The sequence below is a fragment of the Pan paniscus genome, chromosome 3 (assembly GCF_029289425.2).
Source record: "Pan paniscus chromosome 3, NHGRI_mPanPan1-v2.0_pri, whole genome shotgun sequence".
Classification (NCBI taxonomy): Eukaryota; Metazoa; Chordata; class Mammalia; order Primates; family Hominidae; genus Pan; species Pan paniscus.
Window position 1 is genome coordinate 149,160,846 of NC_073252.2, and position 20,967 is coordinate 149,181,812.

Below are 20,967 nucleotides of genomic sequence, written 5' to 3' on the forward strand. Positions count from 1 at the left end.
CTCTGTTGCAAATGCATCACAGTTCAACTCTCCCTCTAACCAATCCTACTACCCACCCAAGAGCTGCTGATCCTGAGACCACTCTAAAATAAATTTCCTGCACACAAATCTCTGTCTTAGAGTCTGTTTCCCAGGAAACTTGACTTGCAGTGCAGCTAACACTGTAACAGAAATGAAAACAAACAAACAAACAAAAAAACTCAGAAAAATTAACCAGATACTGGGTTCATTTCCTCTTTTCCATTTCTTGCTTTTGGAGAATCCTGTCCACCTTCTATCTCCTTGCTAGAGACAGGGTCCTGTTTCTTCCAGTGCCCTCAACCAGCCACTCCTCAACACCACAGGCAGAAACCCCAGAAACCCTGCTCTCCCAGGACAGCAGGGGGCGCCGCAGACCCCAGTTCCTCCCCTGGGTCCTGCAGCTGCACTTCTGAAGTCTGGTCCCTTCAGGATCTGGCAGGGGGTGAAGACCAAAGGAGAGGAGGGGGTGAAGCAGAGGAATCTACCTAGGAGGAGAAGCTAGTTCTGGCGGCTCCCCATTGGCCTCTTCCTGGGAGCCTGAGTCCAGGAAGCAGGAAGCGCTCGCTGGCTCTGAGGACAGAGACATGGGCCCTGCTGGCTGTGCCTTCACGCTGCTCCTTCTGCTGGGGATCTCAGGTGAGCGCCAGGGTGGGGTTGAGAAGGCAGAGGCAGAGGATTTTTACTAAAGAGGGCATCATACAGAACAATGTGACACTTCACCCATGGGATGTTAGTTATGAGTAGCACAGCCTGAGAAGGTCCTGAGAGGCTACTATATACCCAGCACCATTCCAATGCTCCCGATTGGAAATAGCAGTACACACACACACCCACAAGATTCCTATCTTCGTGGGACTTATAATCAATGCACGTATTAAATGTGTAAATTATAAGGCTTGTTAGAAGGTAATAAGTACTATGAAAGGAAAGGGGCATCTGAAGTACAGGGGCAGGAGTGTTGCAATCTTTAGAAGGGTAGTTAAAGAAGGCCTCACCAAGAAGGAGTCATTTGAGCAGAACTGAAGGGGATAAGTAAATTAGCTAAGAGGATCCAGGAAAAGAGCTTCTCAAGCAGAGGGAACTGGAAGAGCAAACACTATTCTATGGTTTCAGGTATATGCTTGTTCATTTATTTTTCTGGTCCACAGGGATTTAAAGGAAGGGTATACTGGCCAGGCACAGCGGCTCATGCCTGTAATCCCAGCACTTTGGGATGCCAAGGCGGGCAGATCACCTGAGATCAGGAGTTCAAGACCAGCCTGGGCAACATGGTGAAACCCCATCTCTACAAAAAATACAAAAATTAGCCGGGCGTGGTGGCTGGCCGAGGCAGGAGAAGTGCTTGAGCCTGGAAAGTGGAGGTTGCAGTAAGCCAAGATAGCGCCACTGCACTCCAGCCTGGGCGACAGAGTAAGACCCCGTCCCCCAAAAAAACAGAAAGGGTATGCTGAGAGAGCAAAAAACTCAACAGGTAGCAAAGAAGAAAGATACACAAATACTACAAAATGCCAATTCAGTTAAACCAAATAGCACAAAAGTAAACAGCTTGCAACCTCAACCGCATCTGAGGGCATCACTGTATTTATAAACTAACATACTTCATATTCCTGATGGTGACCTTGAATCAAGTAAAAGCTAAATTTGAATCTTCATAGAGCATTTTTTTTTTTTAAGAGACAGAGTCTCACTGTGTCACCCAGGTTAGAGTGCAGTAGTGCAATCATAGCCCACTGCAACCTCAGACTCCTGGGTTCAAGCAATCCTCCCACCTCAGCCTCCCTAGTAGCTGGGACTACAGGTGTGCAACCACACCTGTTGTGTTTGTGGCCCAAAAGAAGAAAAAAAAAACCCTGACTAGTATTTAGGAAGTGATTTGTGAAAAGTAAGAAAAGTCTCTAATATAGCACCTGTCTCCAACATTCCTTTTTCTACTTCTGTGCCTTGTCTCTGGTCATCCCTAGTTTGAGAGTCCCATGTGACCTAGGGTTTCCTTCTGCCCTGCCTATCTCACCACATTTTTTTCCTTTTCTTTTCAGACGGGGTCTCACTCTCTCACCCAGGCTGGAGTACAGTGGCATGATCTAAACTCACTGCATCCTCCACCTCCCGGGCTCAAGCAATCCTCCTGCCTCAGCCTCCCAAGTAGCTGGGACTACAGGCATGCGCCATCATGTCAGGCTAATTTCTTTATATTTTTTGTAGAGTTGGTGTTTGGCCATGTTGCCCAGGCTGGTTTTGAACTCCTGGACTTGAGCAATCCACCCACCTCAGCCTCCCAAAGTGCTGGGGTTATAGGCGTGAGTCACCGTGCCCAGTCAATCTTACCACTTTCATTTGTCTATTGGTTCATTTATGTAGTCATGCAAATATTCACTGAGAACCTGTCTGTGTGCTAGCTACCAGCTAGAGCTCACACTTGTATGTAGTGTGCTGTTGTCAGTATCCACCTCTCACTGACCAGGGAACATCCACAGATAAAGCTGTGGCCCAAGTATAGGCTGACCTGCCAAGGCCAGCACCCTGCAGCAGCATCCTGGCCATCTACAACACGTCTTGAGTATACAGGTCACCAGCACACTAGAGAAAGAAGAGAAAGAGAAATGTGGAAATCTTTTTCTTTTTCAATTTTTTTTTTTAGAGACCTGGTTTCACTATATTGCCCAGGCCTCAAGCAGTTCTCCCACCTCATCCTCCCAAAGCACCAGGATTACAGGCATGAGCCACTATCCCTGGTTTAAAAAAAAAAAATTTAAGTTAAATTATATTCCATGTGTGCTGCTAAAGAAGGCAGGTAAGTATGTTTGTGAAGATTCCCACTAATAGGTAGAAGGCATTTGAAAATTTTGGCCTTTAACACCAATCTGGAAAATTTAAATATAAAGGAAGGCTCTCTGTTCAGTGAATCTAGATATTAGATGTGTTACTATGTGTTAATGATACCCTATTTCTTCCTTAGGTTCTTGCTCACACTCTTTTCCCAAAAAGAAAGAGCTACAATCAGGGGAGTGGTCTCCATTTTGAGCCCAAGACTGCTGGGTGTGGAACCAGAATAGGATGGAGTATGGTGTCTAGGGAGGGTTCAGGTCCTAGGAATAGATGGGAGTTTGGGAATGATGATAAGGTGGGGACCAGAGAAACAGGACTCCTAGGTTTCCACATTTCCCTTTCTTCTCTTTCTCTAGTGTGTGGACGACCTGTATACTCAAGCCGCGTTGTAGGTGGCCAGGATGCTGCTGCAGGGCGCTGGCCTTGGCAGGTCAGCCTACACTTTGACCACAACTTTATCTGTGGAGGTTCCCTCGTCAGTGAGAGGTTGATACTGACAGCAGCACACTGCATACAACCGTGAGTTCTAGCTGGCAGCTAACACACAGACAGGTTCTCAGTGAATATTTGCATCACTTCATGAATGAACCAAAAGACAAATGAAAGTGGTAAGATAGGCAGGGCGGAAGGAAACCCAGGTCATGTCAGACTATCAAACCCGAAACAACTAGAGACAGGGCATAGAAGTAGAAAAAGGAAAGTTGGAGACAGGCACTATATTAAAGACTTTTCTTATTTTTTGCCAAATCACCTTCTAAATACCAGTCAGGAGATTTTTGTCATAAGTGTTTTTGGGTCATAAACACAATCTGAGCTCTAAGAGCCACTGCCGTGAGAGAAGCAACTTGTCATGTGGTGAGTGTCCCTATGGAGAGGCCCATGTGGAACCCGCATCTCTAGTCAACAGCGAAAAGACCCAAAGCCTACCAACGTGAGTTTGGACACAGATCCTCCCCAATAAGATGACTGCAGCTCACCGTGATTGCAGCTGCAGCTCACCTTGATTGCAGCCACATGAGAAACCTTGAGTCAATGGTACTCAACTAAGTCACACCTGATTCCTGACCCATAAAAACTATGAGATAAATATTTGTTGTTTTAAGCCACTAAGCTTTATGATAACTTATTATGCAACAATTGATAACTAATACACACAGAAATTAAAATTCCAGGACTCTTCAATAACAACACTGAAATTTCAATGAAAATAAGCCAGATGTGGCGGCTTGCACCTGTAATCCCAGCTACTCATGAGGCTGAGGTAGAAGGATCACTTGAGCCTAGGAGTTCAAGGCTGCAGTGACCTATGATTGTACCACGCATTCCAGCCTGGGCGACAGAGTGAGACCCTGTCTCTAAAAAAAAAAAATTAAGTTTAAAAAAAAACTCAAAGAAAATAGAGTAATAACTTCAAAATGCTAAAAAAAATTTATTTCCAACTTAGAATTCTACCCATATGCAAACTATCAATCAAATGTGGGATAGAAGTAAAACATTTTCAAATACACAAAGCAGCAAAAATGTTACCTCTCATGCACATTTTCTCAAGAAGCCATAGGAGAATCTGCTCCACCAAAATAAAGGGGGAAAAACAGGAAAACACAGGATCCAGACAAAAGGGGAATAAAACACAGAAGAGAATCCCTAAGAAAGTCATAAAGGATAAAGCAAGTGCCAAGATGATGGCTGTGCAGCAGCCCAGATTAGAACAAGAGAGCAGAGGGCTCCAAAAAAAAGATAGTATTGATAGAATGCCTGACAAGTTTGAACAAAATGAGAGGAGATTTACACTTCTGGTGGAGAGCCTGGGGAATGAGACTGGTGATGGGTATAAAGATAAAAACAAAAAACCAAAGTGAGCCCACTTATCAACTCCAGGAGAAGCAAAACGTTTTATAAGAAATGTAATCACCCAATAGGACCCAGTAGTGAATAACGTTTACATAGTCACAAGAACAAACGCATTAAATACTGATCTAACAAAAAGTTACGATAACACTGGCTAGGAGGATGGGTGGAATGGAAGTGGGAGGTGGGGGGTAGACAGCGATGTGTAAGAAAGCTCAATCCTCACCTTCCACACTAGGAACTCAGGATTCTAAAACTGAAAAAGAAAAATCAAGAAACAGCTATATATAGGATTTCTTGAAAACACTTGAAAATTACTAAGAGCTAAAAGAGTTGAAAGTCATTGCCTCTAAATAGTTTGAACTGAGGGTGGTGGGGCAGAGAACTTGTTATTTATTTATTTATTTATTTTGTACATCTTATCAAATTACCTGGCATTTTAACTGTGTATATGTGTAACTGTGGTTATATTTTGCTTTAAAATTTTATTCAGAAATGAAGGTCTAGTGCTCAGAACAGAAATTAGTATGGACAATAAACAGCAATGTCTATTAAGCATACAGGTGATGGCTGAAACCATGGAGAATGGGAGAGGTAAATGAGAGAACCGGAGAGAAAATACAGGACAAAACTCCAGCCACAAGCCTCTAGGAAGAGACCGCAGAAAGAGTGGTCAGGGAAGGACGGGGAGGGAGAAAGAGAGGAAAGAAGGAGACAAATCAACCCTAGTTGAAGTTGGAAGCATCATGGTTAATTCCCAGTTGGCTACCCTCCTTTCTTGACTAGAGACTTAGTGCTACATATAGGCAGCCTGTTCTGACCCAGCTGCAGGCCATAAGCAGGCCTCCTTTCTTTTCCCCATAGGACCTGGACTACTTTTTCATATACTGTGTGGCTGGGATCGATTAAAGTAGGTGACTCAAGGAAACGTGTGAAGTACTACGTGTCCAAAATCGTCATCCATCCCAAGTACCAAGATACAACGGCAGACATCGCCTTGTTGAAACTGTCCTCTCAAGTCACCTTCACTTCTGCCATCCTGCCTATTTGCTTGCCCAGTGTCACAAAGCAGTTGGCAATTCCATCCTTTTGTTGGGTGACCGGATGGGGAAAAGTTAAGGAAAGTTCAGGTGAGAATGGGCAGAGAGAAGGGTTGTCTTATATGTCATCCTCTTGTACTCCAGAACATTCATATTCTAGGCACATCCTTACCATGGAAAATATTTTTCAACAAAACCAGATCAATCTAATGATATTATCTATAAGTTTTTAAATAAAATATCTTTTTTGACATTTATATTTTTATGTTATTTACTCTTGCATCTTGCAGAGTCTAGCTATAGCTGGAAGAGCAGATACTAACAATTTAAACACATAACTACCTCTCTCAAACAGAGGTTAATAAGACTAATTTAAAGTTTGGAGAGCGTCTAGTGTTTTTTAACTGTTTTTCAAGTTTTATGTCAACTCTTTCCCAGGTTGGAGTAGAGACAAGACAAGAACTGATCTAGAAGCAAAAAAAATGGGAAAGGAAGAAGTTTTAGAATCCTTTAGAATACTCATACCTTTACTCAATCAGAATTTATCAGAAGTACTCATTATTTAGAACAATGGCTCAATTAAAAAAAAGCCTCAAAGAAGCAGAAATAGTTTAGAATTACTGAGTTTTAGATTTAAGTGTACCAAAAGATCCACCCATAAGCAAATATGATTGGAAAGGCATTGTAAGCTGCTTTTGGATTCCCATTCAGAGACTTCTGCACATCATGACTGAATGCTGCCCCTGCACTTTTCCAGGTTGCTTTAATCTTTTGTTCCTGTCTTCCTCCACAGATAGAGATTACCATTCTACCCTTCAGGAAGCAGAAGTACCCATTATTGACCGCCAGGCTTGTGAACAGCTCTACAATCCCATCGGTATCTTCTTGCCAGCACTGGAGCCAGTCATCAAGGAAGACAAGATTTGTGCTGGTGATACTCAAAACATGAAGGATAGTTGCAAGGTCAGGGTTTGCTCTAGAGAATTTTTTTTTAAACATGAGATCTTAATTTGGATCCAGGTTTTCCTATCTGTAAATAACAGTGGATTGGGAGTCAGGAGATGAGAATAACTCTTATGTTACCCTGGACAAATCACTTAACTTCTATCTGTGAAATCAATTTCTTCAACTATAAGACTATTGATCTAGACCAATACTAACGACTGGTCATTGGATTTTTTTTTTTTTTTTTAAATTAGAGATAAGAGCCTTGCTCTGTCACCCAGGCTGGAGTACAGTGGCATGATCATAGCTTACTACAGCCTGCAGCTCCTGGGTTCAATCAGTCATCCTCCCATCTCAGCCTCCTGAGTAGCTGGGACTACAAGCTCACACCTCACCAGGCCCACATACTTTTTTCATTTTTTTGTAGAGATGAGGTCTCACTATGTTGCCCAGGCTGATCCCAAATTCCTGGCCTCAAGCAATCCTTCCTCCTTGGGTTGCTAGACTTTTATAGACCTGTATATTTTCATAAGTATATTATGAGGTTGAAGCAGAATTGCCAACTTTTAAATTTTTTCAAGTAAGAACATTTCACTCTATACCTAAAAGATGTCGTTCTATTGTCTCCTGGTGATAACTGATGAAAAATCAGCCATTATTTGCATCGTCATTCCATTGAGTGTAATGTGTTGTTTTGCTCTGGCTGCTTTCAGTATTTTTTCTTTACCTTTGATTGTCAGCAGTTTGAATATGATGTACTAGGTGTGGTTTTCTTTGCATTTATCCTATTTGGGGTTCACTGAGTTTTTGGTTTTTTAAATCTATTCTTTAACATATTTCACCAACACTTGGAAATTTTTCAGTAATGATTTCTTCAAAAACTATTCTGCCTCATTTCTCTCTCCTCCCCTTCTAGATGAAACCATAAACTTGTTAAGTTATACCTTTTGGTATTTTCACACAAGTCCATTTTATTTTTATGTTTTTCTCTCTGTTCTTCAAATTGGATACTTTTAAATTGATCTGTATTGAAGATCACTGCCTCTTTCTGCTGTCATTTACATTTTAAGTCCATCTAGTGAAGTTTTTATTTCAGACATTTTATTTTTTAGTTATAGAATGACCATTTGGTTTTATTCTCTCCTCTCATCCACATATACTTTCTAGATCTCTGCCAAGATTTTCTAACTGTATATTATAAATATTTTCCTTTACATGTGTTGATCACAGTTATAATAGTTGCTTTAAATCCTTATCTGCTAATTCCAAAATCAATCTGAGTTATCTCAGGGATATTCTCCAACAATTGCTTTTTCTCATGAGTGGCATTTTCCAGTTTATCTTGGAAAACATTTTCCTGTTGTTTTGTTTACTTTAATATCTAATCATTTTGGAATATATCCTGGACAATGTCAATAGCATGGTGTAGGGAGTACAGATTGTTATGCTTCTCTAAAGAATGTTGATTTCCTGTTTCAACGGGAAGTCAACTTGGCTGACCTCAAAATCCAAACTGGATCTCTCCTGTGATAGGCATCAGCAGTTATTTTAGCCTTAGCTGAGCTGCTTGGAGTCTAACCTGCACATGTATGTAATTCAGGGTGTATTCAGAAATTTGAGCAGAGTTTATATGCAGAACTTGGGACTCTCGCTCTGTGGCTGTCTCCTTTCTGGTATATTTCCTTTCACTTTCCAACTGCTAAGGTAGCTCTGAACTCTATCCTCTAATTCCTCAAGTCAGTAAGACTGTGGGTTTCTTTTTAAGTTCCAGACACTATGCATGATAATGACTGGGGCCTGCTTTAAGGGAAAAGCCATTTTTTAAAAAAAGAGTGTCATTCTTTTCTTCCAAGGATTCACTCTAGTTTCTGCCTGCTATTGGCCACTCTCCACTGCCTTCAGAGAGTAGCCTTTTATATGCTGTCCACAATTTATAACTGTTACCCGAAGCAGAGTTTGTCAGAGACAAGTCACTCCCATAAGAAATTTTAAAAACAGAAAGAGTCCTAAGAAGAGCGGAATATACTTTCCTCTTAAGTGCCCATGGAACATTCTCCAGAATAAACCATATGCTAAGCTGTAAAACAAGCCTCAATAAAGTTGGAAGGATTAAAATTATACAAAGTATATTTTCTAATCACAATGGAATGAAATTAGAAGTAAATAAGAGAGAAATATGGAAATTCACAAATATGTGGAAAGTAACACACTGCTAAATTAGGAAATATTTTGAGATGAATAAAAATGAAGAAACAACATATCAAATCTTATGGAAGCAGCTAAAGCAGTGCTTAGAGAGAAATTTATATCTATAAATGCCTACGTTAAACAATATATCTCAAATCAGTAATCTAATCTTCCATACAAGACACTGGAAAAAGAAGTTCAAGACCAGCCTGGGCAACATAGTGAGACCTTGTCTCTACTAAAAATTTAAAAAGTTAGCTGGGTATGGTGCACAAGCCTGTAGTCCCAGCTACTTAGGAGGCTGGGGCAGGAGGATCCCTTGAGCCCAGAAGTTCACATATGTAGTGAGCTATGATCACACCACTGCACTCCAGCCTGGACAACAGAGCAAGACTCTGTGGCTCTGTCTCTTAAAAAAATATATATACATAAATAAAACTAAAAAAAAGGCTGGGTGTGATGGCTCATACCTGTAATCGCAGCACTTTGGGAGGATAAGGTAGGAGATTTTTTTTCAGCCCAGGAGTTCGAGACCAGCCTGGGCAATACAGTGAGACCCTATCTCTAAAAAAAAAAAAAAAAAACATCAGCCAGGCATGGCGGTACACTTGTGGTCCCAGCTACTTGGGAGGATTGCTAGAGCCCAGGAGTTCAAGGCTGCAGTGAGCTATATTTGCACCACTGTGCTCCAGGCTGGGTGACACAGCGAGACCCTGTCTTAAAGAAAAAAAAAACAAAACAAAAAAACAACTAAACCTAAAGAAAAATACAAAGAAGGAAATAAGGGATATAGTGGAAATTACTGAAATAGAGAACAGAAAGACAATAGAGAAAATAAACAAAAGCAAAAGTTGGTTTTTAAAAAGATCAATAAAATTGAAAAAAAACTTTAGCTAAACTGAGCAAGAAAAAAAAAGACTGAAATTACTAAAGTTAAAAATAAAACTGGGACATTACTACCAACCTTACAGAAATAAAAAGAATTTGTAAGACACTACTATGAATAACAGTATGCCAAAAAATTAGATAACTAAGATGATATGGACAAATTCCTAGAAACACACAAACTACCATAACTTACCTAAGAAGAAATAGATGGTCTGAATAAACCTAATAAAAAGTAAAGAGATTGCATTTGTGATTAAAAAAAAAAAAACTACCAACAAATAAAAGACCAGGTCCAGATAGAATTCATTGATGAATTCTACCAAACATTTAAATAATTAATCCCAATTCTGGCCACAGGCAGTGGCTCATACCTGTAACCTCAGCACTTTAGGAGGCCAAGGCGGGCAGGTCACTTGAGGCCAGGAGTTCGAGACGAGCCTAGCAAATGTGGCAAAACCCCGTCTCTACAAAAAATACAAAAATTAGCCAGGCATGGTGGCACGTGCCTGTATTCCCAGCTACTCGGGAGGCTGAGGCATAAGAATCACTTGAATCTGGGAGGCAGAGGTTGCAGTGAGCCGAGATCGCGCCACTGCACTCCAGCCTGGGTGACACAGTGAGATTCTGTCTCAAAAATAATAATAATAATAATAGTAATTAATACCAATTCTACACAAGTTCTTTTGAAAAATAAAAGAGGGGACTGGGCACAGTGGCTCACACCTGTAATCCCAGTACTTTGGGAGGCCGAGGCAGGCAGATCACCTGAGGTCAGGAGTTTGGGACCAGCCTGGCCTACATGGTAAATCCTTGTCTCTATTAAAAATACAAAAATTAGCTGGGTGTGGTGGCTCATGCCTGTAATCCCAGCTACTGAGGAGGCTGAGGGAGGAGAATCACTTGAACCCGGGAGGCAGAGGTTTCAGTAAGTCAAGATCATGCCACTGTACTCCAGCCTGGGTGACAGAGCAAGACTCTGTCTCCAAAAAAAAAAAAAAAAAAAAAAAAAGAGGGAACACTTCCCAACTCATTCGAGATCAGTATTACTGAGACCAAAACCTGACAAAGGCATCACAAGGAAGCTATAGACCAGTATCTTTTATGAATAGAGGTGCAAAAATCCTCAATGAACCAAATCCAACAACATACAAAAAGGACTATATATACCTGAATGCCGATTTCATGTTTCAGCAGGAAGCCAAGTTGGCTGACCTCAAAATCCAAACTGGGGGTAATTACAAATGGGTATGTGGGTTCTTTTTAGGATGTGGTGACTCAAGCCTTGTAATCCCAGCACTTTGAGAGGCCAAGACGGGAGGATCACTTGAGGTCAGGAGTTCAAGACTAGACTGAGCAACATAGTGAGACTTCGTTTCTACAAAATATTTTAAATATTAGCCACCTGTAGTCTCAGCTACTCGGTAGGCTGCGGTGGGATGATCACTTGAGACCGGGAGGTCGAGGCCACAGTGAGCAGTGTTTGTGCCACCACATTCCAGCCTGGGAGACAAAGTGAGACCCTCTCTCTTTTTTTATTTTTCAAAAAATAAAAAATAAAAAGGATATACCATAAACAACTGGGATTTATCCCAGGAAACTTAGGTTGGTTTAAAATCCAGAAATTAATCAATGTTAATATACCATGTTCTTAGAATAAAGAGCAAAAACCATATGATCATGTCAATAAATATGGAAAAAACATTTGACAAAAATCCAACAACGCTTCACATTAAAAAAAAAAAAAAATTCAACAATGAGATGAGTGGAGTTTTTCAACTTGATCAAGTGCAACTACAAAAAAACCCACAGCTAAAATACTTCGTGGTAAAATACTGTATGCTTTTACCATAAGGTCAGGAAAGAGAAAAGGATGTCTATTCTTGTCATTTCTATGCAACACTGTACTGGAGGTTCTAGCCAGAATTAATAAGCAAGAGACAAATAAAAAGACATCCAGATTGCAAAGAAACAGTAAAACTATCTCTATTCACAGATGACATGATTTTATAAATAGAAAATCTAAAGGAATGCCACCCCCAAAAAATTAGAACTAATAAACACATTCAGCAAAACTGAAGGATATAGGGACAATATACTAAAAGCAACTGTAGGCTGGGTGCAGTGGCTCAGGCCTGTAATCTCAGCACTTTGGGAGGCCAAGGCAGGTGGATTGCTTGAGTTCAGGAGTTCGAAACCAGCCTGACCAACATGGTGAAACCTCGTCTCTACTAAAAATACAAAAACTTGCTGGGCGTAGTGAGCTGAGATCTCGCCACTGCACTCCAGCCTGGGCGGGGCAACGAAGCGAGACTCTGTCTTAAAAAAAAAAAGAAAAAAAGAAAAAAGCAACTGTATTTCTATGTAGTTGCAATGAATAACCTAAGGAAACATTTAAGAAAACAATATTCCATTTATAATAGTTTTAAAAAGAATAAAATAGGAATAAAGTTAATATTGTTTAAATTGCAGTATTCTCCAAATGGATCTACAGATTCAATGTAATCCCTATGAAAACCCAGCTGGTTTCTTTGCAGAAATTGGCAAGCTGATCCTAAAATGCATATGGAAATTCAAGGGGCCCAAAACAATCTTGAAAAACAAGAAACAAGTTGAAGGACTCACATTTTTCATATTTCAAAACTAACAGTAATCAAGCCAGTGTGGTACTAGCATAAGGAGAGACATCTATAGATCAATGAAATAGGATTGAGTGAACAGAAATAAACCCTTATATTTATGGTCAATTAATTTTAAACATTGGTATTGAATCAATTCAATGAACAAATAATAGTCATTTCAACAAATGATGCTGGGACAAGTAGACAACCACATGCAAAAGAATAAACTTGGACCCTGACCTCACCATATACCAAATTAACTCAAAATGGATCTAAGACCTAAATATAAGAACTAAACTATAGCACCTTTAGGAAAAAACATATAGGTAGGTCTTTGTGACCTTGATTAGGCAACATTTTCTTAGATATGTTATCAAAAGCATAAGCAACAACAAAAAAAGTAGATTAGAGTTCTTCAAAATTCAGAACTTTTATGCTTCAATGGACACCATTAACAAAGTAAAAAGGTAGCCTATGAAACGGAAGAAAATATTTGCAAATCATATATGTAAGGGATCTGTATCTAGAAAAAAGAACACTTGTAACTCGATCATAAAAAGAGCACAATTTTTAAAAGAGCAAAGAATCTGAATAGATATTTTTCTAAAGATATACAAATGTCCAACTGGTATAAAGATATGCAAATGTAGAGAAATTGGAGCCTTCTAACACTGTTGGTGGTAATATAAAATGGTGCAGCCTCTTTGAAAAACTGTTTGGCAGTTCCTCACAGGTTAAACATAGAATTACCATATGACCCAGAAATTCCACTCCTACGTATATGACCAAGAAAGATAAAAATATGTCCATACAAAAACTTGCACATGAGCTGGGCACAGTGGCTTCCACCTGTAATCTCAACTACTCAGAAGGCTGTGGCAGAAGGATCGCTTCAGCCCAGGAGTTCAAGACCAGCCTGGGCAAAACAGGGAGACCCCATCTGTAAATAAACAAAGAAAAAACCGGTACACAAGTGTTCACAGCAGCATGATTATTATTTTAGAAACAGGGTCTTGCTCTGTCACCCAGGTTGGAGTGCAGTGGTAGGATCATAGTTCATTGTAAACTTGCCTCAAGCAATACTTCTGCCTCAGCTTCCCGAGTGGTTGGGATGACAGGCATATGCCACCATAGCAGCTATTTATTTATTTATTTGTTTTGAAGAGACAGGGTTCCACTAGGTTGCCCAGGTTGGTCTCAAATGCCTGGCCTGATTCTCCTGCCTTGGCCTCTCAAGGCACTAGGATTACAGACATGAACCATCATGCTGGGCCATAGAAGCATTATTTATAATATAATAGCCCAAATAATGGAAGCAATCACAATGTCCATTAGGTAATGAATGCAGAAACACCAAGTGGTACATCCATACAATGGAATATTATTCAGCCCTAAAAGGAGTGGAGTACTGATACAACATGAAGGAACCTTGAAAAGAATGTGCTAACTGAAACATGCCAGACACAAAAGGCCAGATATTACATGATTCCATTTATATGAAATGTCTAAAATAGGCAAATCCATAGAGGCAGAGAGTGGACTACTGGTTGGCCTAGCTGGGAGGGTTGGGAAGAAATGGGGATAATTACAAATGGGTATGAGGTTTCTTTTTAGGGTGATAAAAATGTTCTAAAATGGGTTGTGGTGATGGTTGTACAACACTGTAAATATGCTAAAAACCACTGAATTGTGTAGTATGTGAATTATATGACAGTAAAGCTGTTACAAAAAAGAAAGAGAACTAGACTAGAAGACTACTACCAACAACTATCACTATCATTTTAGGTAAGAATGGATTACTTAATACTAAAAAAGAGCAGTTAGAACAGGAAATTAAGGCAGTTCATTCATTTGAATAAATTTATCTTTAGTGAAAAAATCATCCCATTAGTTTTATTTCTCTTTTTATCACAGACAAATATTTTGAAATTACTAATATATTTCACTAAGGTCTCTGACAATTTCAATTCTATGATTCTAAAATTCCTGTGATATCTCCCTAAAGCAGTGATTAGTCCAGCCCCCTGCAGGGTTCCACAGCTCCATGGGTCTCATGGCCCAGTTTTAAAGAATTCTCCACCCCTTATTACTACTCTCTTCTTTATGCCTCTTTTCACTATGCTCATTACCTTTTATTTCTTCCTTAGGGTGATTCTGGAGGGCCTCTGTCGTGTCACATTGATGGTGTATGGATCCAGACAGGAGTAGTAAGCTGGGGATTAGAATGTGGTAAATCTCTTCCTGGAGTCTACACCAATGTAATCTACTACCAAAAATGGATTAATGCCACTATTTCAAGAGCCAACAATCTAGACTTCTCTGACTTCTTGTTGCCTATTGTCCTACTCTCTCTGGCTCTCCTGCATCCCTCCTGTGCCTTTGGACCTAACATTATACACAGAGTAGGCACTGTAGCTGAAGCTGTTGCTTGCATACAGGGCTGGGAAGAGAATGCATGGAGATTTAGTCCCAGGTGCAGAGAACTCACAGGAGAGCCACTGCTAACCCTGGGTGACTTTATTTACAATTTGAAATGATTTTGTTTTTAAGGTTTTTGATTTTGGAAGTTTTGGGGTTGGAATGTGAAGAGTTAAGAAATAAAACTGCCACTTCTGTACATTCTTTGTCCCTGACTAATGCATCTTCCAAGACAGGAAGGATGTCCTCTATGAATAAGCATTTGTAGATACAAATTAAATAGCTATAAGACTAATGTGTCTTCCAAGGCAGGAAGATGTCCTCTATGAATAAGTATTTGTAGACACAAATTAAATAGCTACTACAGAGGCAGGCAAGTATCTGTGATGACACAGGAAAATATAATAAGGGTCTACCTCGTGCCCATGGGTTGCATCATGGGATTTTAGTCTATTATTTCTCACCTTCTCTATTATCTTTAACTTCCCTTCGAACCCTCCCTTTACTCCTCAACTGTAACAAGAGGGCTAATAAAAAATTCATATAAAGCCAATTCCAAGCACACTGCCTACGGATTAGCTAGCCCTGTTCCATAAGGAGCAGTAAAAAAAGAAGAAAAAAAAAAGAGATGCAAACATGGGTCAGGCATGTTGGCTCACACCTGTAATCCCAACACTTTGGGAGGCCAAAGATCACTTGTGGCCAGGGGATGAAGACCAGCCTGGGCAACACAGCCCCTGTCTCTACAAAAGAAATAAGAAATTAGCCAAGAATGGTGGCATGTGCCTGTGGTCTCAGCTACTTGGGAAGCTGCGGTGGAAAGATAGCTTGAGACCAGGAGTTCGAGGCTGCAGTGAGCTATCATCACATCACTGCACTCCAGACTGGGCAACAGAGCAAGACCCTGTCTTTAAAAAAAAAAGGAAAAGAAAAGAAGGAAGGAAATGCATATATGTAGTTCAGCCCTATATTTTTCTTAAGTTTTTACTTTTTAAAATACCAGTGTGACCTACTACGAACAATGGATTAATGCTATGATCTCAAGAGCTGAGGTCTTGGGTTTCAACAATCTGGACCTATCTAAGTGGTTTAACTTCACATCTATAAAAAAACACTTTAAATATTTGGAACAAAGGACATTATAGAAAAGAGCATTATATCCCATGCTTCCTTTGTTAAACAATCACACAACCTATCCTATTCCCTTCTATACCTAGGCTGCCAGAAACTCAGAGCTAACTTTTGAACTCAATTACAATCATTATCTTCACCACAGATTTTCTGGTATAATTCCATTCATACTTCTTTAAGTCATCCTTTATTTCTCATTTAAATGAACTTAAGTTTTATTGCATCTGTGTCTTTTACAAGATATGGATCCTTTTATAAAAAAAAAATTTGTTTCTGAAAGTTGACTTAAAGTAAGTACATTTTGGCTTACTTTAAGCTTTAAGCTACAGGTGGCTCACACCTGTAATCCCAGCACTTTGGGAGGCCAAGGAGGGTGGATCACTTAAGGTCAGGAGTTCAAGACCAGCCTGACCAACATGGTGAAACCCTGTCTCTACTAAAAATACAAAAATTAGCCAGGCATGGTGGCGGGTGCCTGTAATCCCAGCTACTCAGGAGGCTGAGGCAGGAGAATCACTTGAACTCAGGAGTTGGAGGTTGCAGTGAGCCACGATCCCATCACTGCACTCCAGCCTGGGCGAGAGAGCCAGACTCTGTCTCAAAATAAAATAAAATAAAATAAAATATAAAGTACATTTAATGGAAATACATTTAATAGAAAATAAGGGTAGACTGGCCGGGTGCGGTGGCTCACGCCTGTAATCCCAGCACTTTGGGAGGCCGAGGTGGGCAGATCACGAGGTCAGGAGATCAAGACCATCCTAGCTAACACGGTGAAACCCCATCTCTACTAAAAATACAAAAAAAAAATTAGCCGGGCATAGTGGTGGGCACCTGTAGTCCCAGCTACTCGGGAGGCTGAGGCAGGAGAATGGCGTGAACCTGGGAGACGGAGCTTGCTGTGAGCCGAGATTGCGCCACTGCACTCCAGCCTGGGCGACAGAGCAAGACTCTGTCTCCAAAAAAAAAAAAAAGTAAGGGTAGATTTGGAAACTTAAAATTCTTGCTAACCCTTATTAACCCCACCTGGGTTAGTAGCATCTGGATTGCCATTACAGCCTCCTAACTAGCATTTCCACATCCTTTCTTATGCCTTCCATTTACACCCAACTCCATTTATTCTCCTCCACAGCATTCAGATTAGTGTTTTAAAAATAAAAGTATTGTTTATAGTCCTCCTCTTTTCCCCCTGCTTATAGCACTTCAAAGGCATCCTCCTGCTGCTCACAGAGTAAGGACCAAATCCCTTATTGTGGCCTACAAAGTCCGGCCAATCTGACCCCAGCCTCTCTCTTCAGCCTCATTTGGCTCACTTTCCAGCCTATTCTCTATGCTTAAACTTCTTCAAACGTTCTAAGCACCCTTTCAGCACCAGACTTTTGCATCTACTATTCCCTCTCCCCTGCTGCCCTTGTCTAGTTAATTCTTACCGTGCCTTCAGATCTCAATTTACCCTTCACTTCCTCAAGGAAGCTATCCCCATCTCTCCTAACCAGGACAGGTCCTCCTAATTCTCATAGCACTATGGAACCCTCCTTTATAGAACTCAACATAGCTATAATTGAACATTCATTTATGTAGTTGTCTAATTAACGTATGTCTATCTTATCAAACTGTAAGTCCACGTAAGAATTTTTGTTTTTATCCACCAATGTATCCTAGTCTCAATAATTTGTTGAAAAAAATGAATGAGTAATAATTATCCATTCAGCTTGTCTCCCTAACTGTACTGTGAGAACCTGGATATTGTTTATGGAGGTAGCCCAGAACCTGACGCAATGTTTCACACAAAGTAGGTTTTCAAATATCAGTTAAATACAAGTTAGTTTGAAATTGGAAGTAACTGTTCCACAGCATAGGATCTGGCAACATTTTTCTCATTAACAAAGAGTTGAAACTTAAAGGAAGGACCAGGCCATGCAACTGCAAAAAAAGGAATATCAAGAGAATAAGACATACGATCTCACTATCTTCATCACTACTGGGTGGATGCACCAAGGGTAGGCACCTAACGTAACAGTTGCCCAGGGGGTGGTGGGGCAGTTAGCCCAGCATGTTACCCAACAGATGCACTCAGTGTTGGACAACACAACAGACCCTCCTCTGGAGAAATCCAAATGTCAGTCATATAGTATGTCTACGTGCATTCAACAGTATTAAGTGCCCACCATGTACCAGGTACCATTCTAGGCATGGAGGACACTACAGTAAATATAACAAATCAAGCTGGGCTTCAAGTAGTTTACATTGCAGTGGAAGACAGACAATAACCAAATGCAAAATAAATTCATATTATAATAATGTCATGTACAAGAAAGCCTGATAATAAAATAGGAGAAGCAGATAAGAGTATCAGGATGGGAAATCCCACCTTAGACAGGGTGGTCAGGGAAGGTTCTCTGAGGAGGTGACATTTGATAGAGGCCTAAACAGAGGAGGGAAGCAAGGACTAAAAAAGTAGAGAAGGTGCGGTTGAGTAAACAGCGAGTACAAAGGTTCTGAGGTTAGGTGGGTGTGAGGAAGAACAGGCCGGTCAATGTGGCTGGGACACTGTGAGCAAAGGTGGAAAGGTGTATGAACTGAGACCAGAAAGAAAGGGAGCAGGGGCCAGGTCCTGCAGAAGCTACTAGGCCTCAGTAAGGACTCTGAATTTCATTCTCAGTGACATGAGAAGCCACTGGTGAAGTGAGAGCAAGGGAATGATGAAAGAACAGAAGAGTAGAGAATCCCACACCACTGCTCATGGGAATATGCAGAGGCCAGGAGGGGGCCAGGATGGCAAAGAGGGCAGTCAGATGGTAGCAGAGTCAGAACAAAAAGCAGAGAGAAAGAATCAGACACCAAGGCACTGAAGTAGAGCTGAGTGAAACACGGACTGCTGTATCCTGAATATCATCAGTGAGTTTCCACATGAGGCTATGTGCTGTCTTACCGTCCCCTATTCTTTATCTGCACTGTCCTTAGAGTAAGGCCCCATTTACCAAGTGACTTGAGAAAGGTACAGCCCAAGTTTCTTACCTTTGACTTCGGAATTCATCACCAAAACAGCTAACTCACTTCCTGTTTGTTTTCTTCTTATTCAGACAAGTGTTCTCATTTCTTCATTCCATTTCCACCTCAAGGCTTTATTTCCTCTGTCCTCTACACCTGGAATACCTTTCTTTTGATAGCTCAACCCACTTATTTCTGCCCACTGATTAGAAAAGGAGGCAGTGAATATCTAAAAAACACATTAAAAGAACCCTAGAAAATGGTTTTTAGGCCGGGTGCAGTGGCTTACGCCTATAATCCCAGCACTTTGGGAGGCTGAGGCGGGCGGATCACGAGGTCAGGAGATCAAGACCATCCTGGCCAACATGGTAAAACCCTGTCTCTACTAAAACACAAAAATTTAGCCAGGCATGATGGCATGCGCCTGTAGTCCCAGCTACTCAGGAGGCTGAGGCAGGGGAATCACTTGAACCCAGGAGGCGGAGGTTGCAGTGAGCTGAGATCGTACCACTGCACTCCAGCCTGGCGACAGAGCAAGGCTCCATCTCAAAAAAAAAAAAAAAAAAAGAAAGAAAGAAAGAAAGAAAATGGTTTTTAAGAGTAATAGGGAAAAAAAGAGAATTTTTAAAAAATTAACAGGGAATAGGTAAACTGGATGGTATGCAATTTATAACTCATTGAAGCTATTTTTAAAACATGAACAGGGAGTTTCTCTCCTGCTTAAAGTATACAAATAATTCCTCATTTGTAATATATTTAGGGCTCTTCACAGATCTAAACGATTTCTGTGATTCTATTTCAAAGAAAAGCTCAACCTACCTATATACATTTTGTTTCAATTGCTAAGACATAAAATGAAAAGTTCAACCCCAAACATGAGATACAGCACCTGGTAACACATTACTGGAGGGAAAAAGATCAATAAACATTTGTGTGGGGGAGGGAGCCACTAGGAGTTGGCAGGCGGCCACCCAGTGTACACTTAGAGCCTGTCCCCTGCAGAAAATAAATAAATAAATAAATACACAATAAACATATGCATTCACAAAACAAACTTATTATTTACTGGTAACTAATCAGTAACACCACAAATGAGGAGGAAATAATAGGGACACCTTTACTTTTATGGGGCTCAATACAGCATTTCTGCCTTAAAAATGAATATAAATTTGCAGAATATTTTATTCTGTGGAATATCTGATTTTAATATGCTTCAATTTTCATTTCACACATCTTGAGAAATTTTAATTAAGGTGAGATTTTAACAAATAAAGGTTGCTAAAAATCCTATGAGCAATTTTTTTCCTAAATGTGGGGAAGATTTGTAAATTTAGTTATTTCCAGATCTTTTTCAATAGACTAGTTCAAATAATGACCCATTTTTTCCCTATATTCCACTGAACTGTAATGTTACCCCAAAAATGTGAGGACATTACAGAAAAAGGATTCAGAATAATAAAATGTCAAAGCTATATTTTGATATTATTTCGACAGTGAATGTTTTCTTTTCAGATGTTTCACTTCATTCTTCCTGCCCAACTGTGTATAGTCTATCCACACACTAGAAATCAGCTCCCTGAGAACTTTTTAAAATATATTGCTTCAGGAAAAGGAGGAAGGGGAGGAGTCATTCAAAATAATCAGAAATCAGATTAATGTATTCTCGGCTATTAATAATTGAGAAGAAACATTCACTGTCTGAAGAATAAAAAAGATAGAAATCTTTAATGGAAATTCTATTTGCCTTCCAGGATAATTATCCTCAACCAACCTAAATTCTCTCCACTGTCTACTACTATGTAAGCCTTCATTTTCCATCTCCATGTAGTTGGATAAAGTAATTGGAATCTAGTCCTGTGGCACTTTGTGTGCCATTCTTATGACACTTAGCCCACATAGCCTTGTACTATAATTATCTCTGAACACCAAGGAGTGAAAAGAATAGGATAGGATGAGGGCCTATGGCTCCAGAAGGCTAATGCTACTCTGCTTTTAGTGAAAATTAGTGAGAAGAAGACAAATCTAGAGACAGTTGGGTAGTAGAAGCAAGATAA

The 20,967-nt window shown here is 40.2% G+C and overlaps 2 protein-coding genes across 13 annotated transcripts in view; one reads left to right on the forward strand and one right to left on the reverse strand.

The window, feature by feature from the left end:
• Positions 1-20,967, reverse strand: part of SH3D19 (SH3 domain containing 19) — a 232,464-nt gene that overhangs the window by 155,888 nt on the left and 55,609 nt on the right. The window lies entirely within an intron of this gene.
• PRSS48 (serine protease 48) lies at positions 606-20,143 on the forward strand. Its single transcript, XM_057302183.2, has 5 exons — positions 606-657; positions 3,204-3,366; positions 5,560-5,825; positions 6,529-6,698; positions 14,521-20,143. Exons 1-5 carry the CDS (start codon positions 606-608, stop codon positions 14,908-14,910), a joined length of 1,041 nt encoding a protein of 346 aa, XP_057158166.2. The 3' UTR covers positions 14,911-20,143.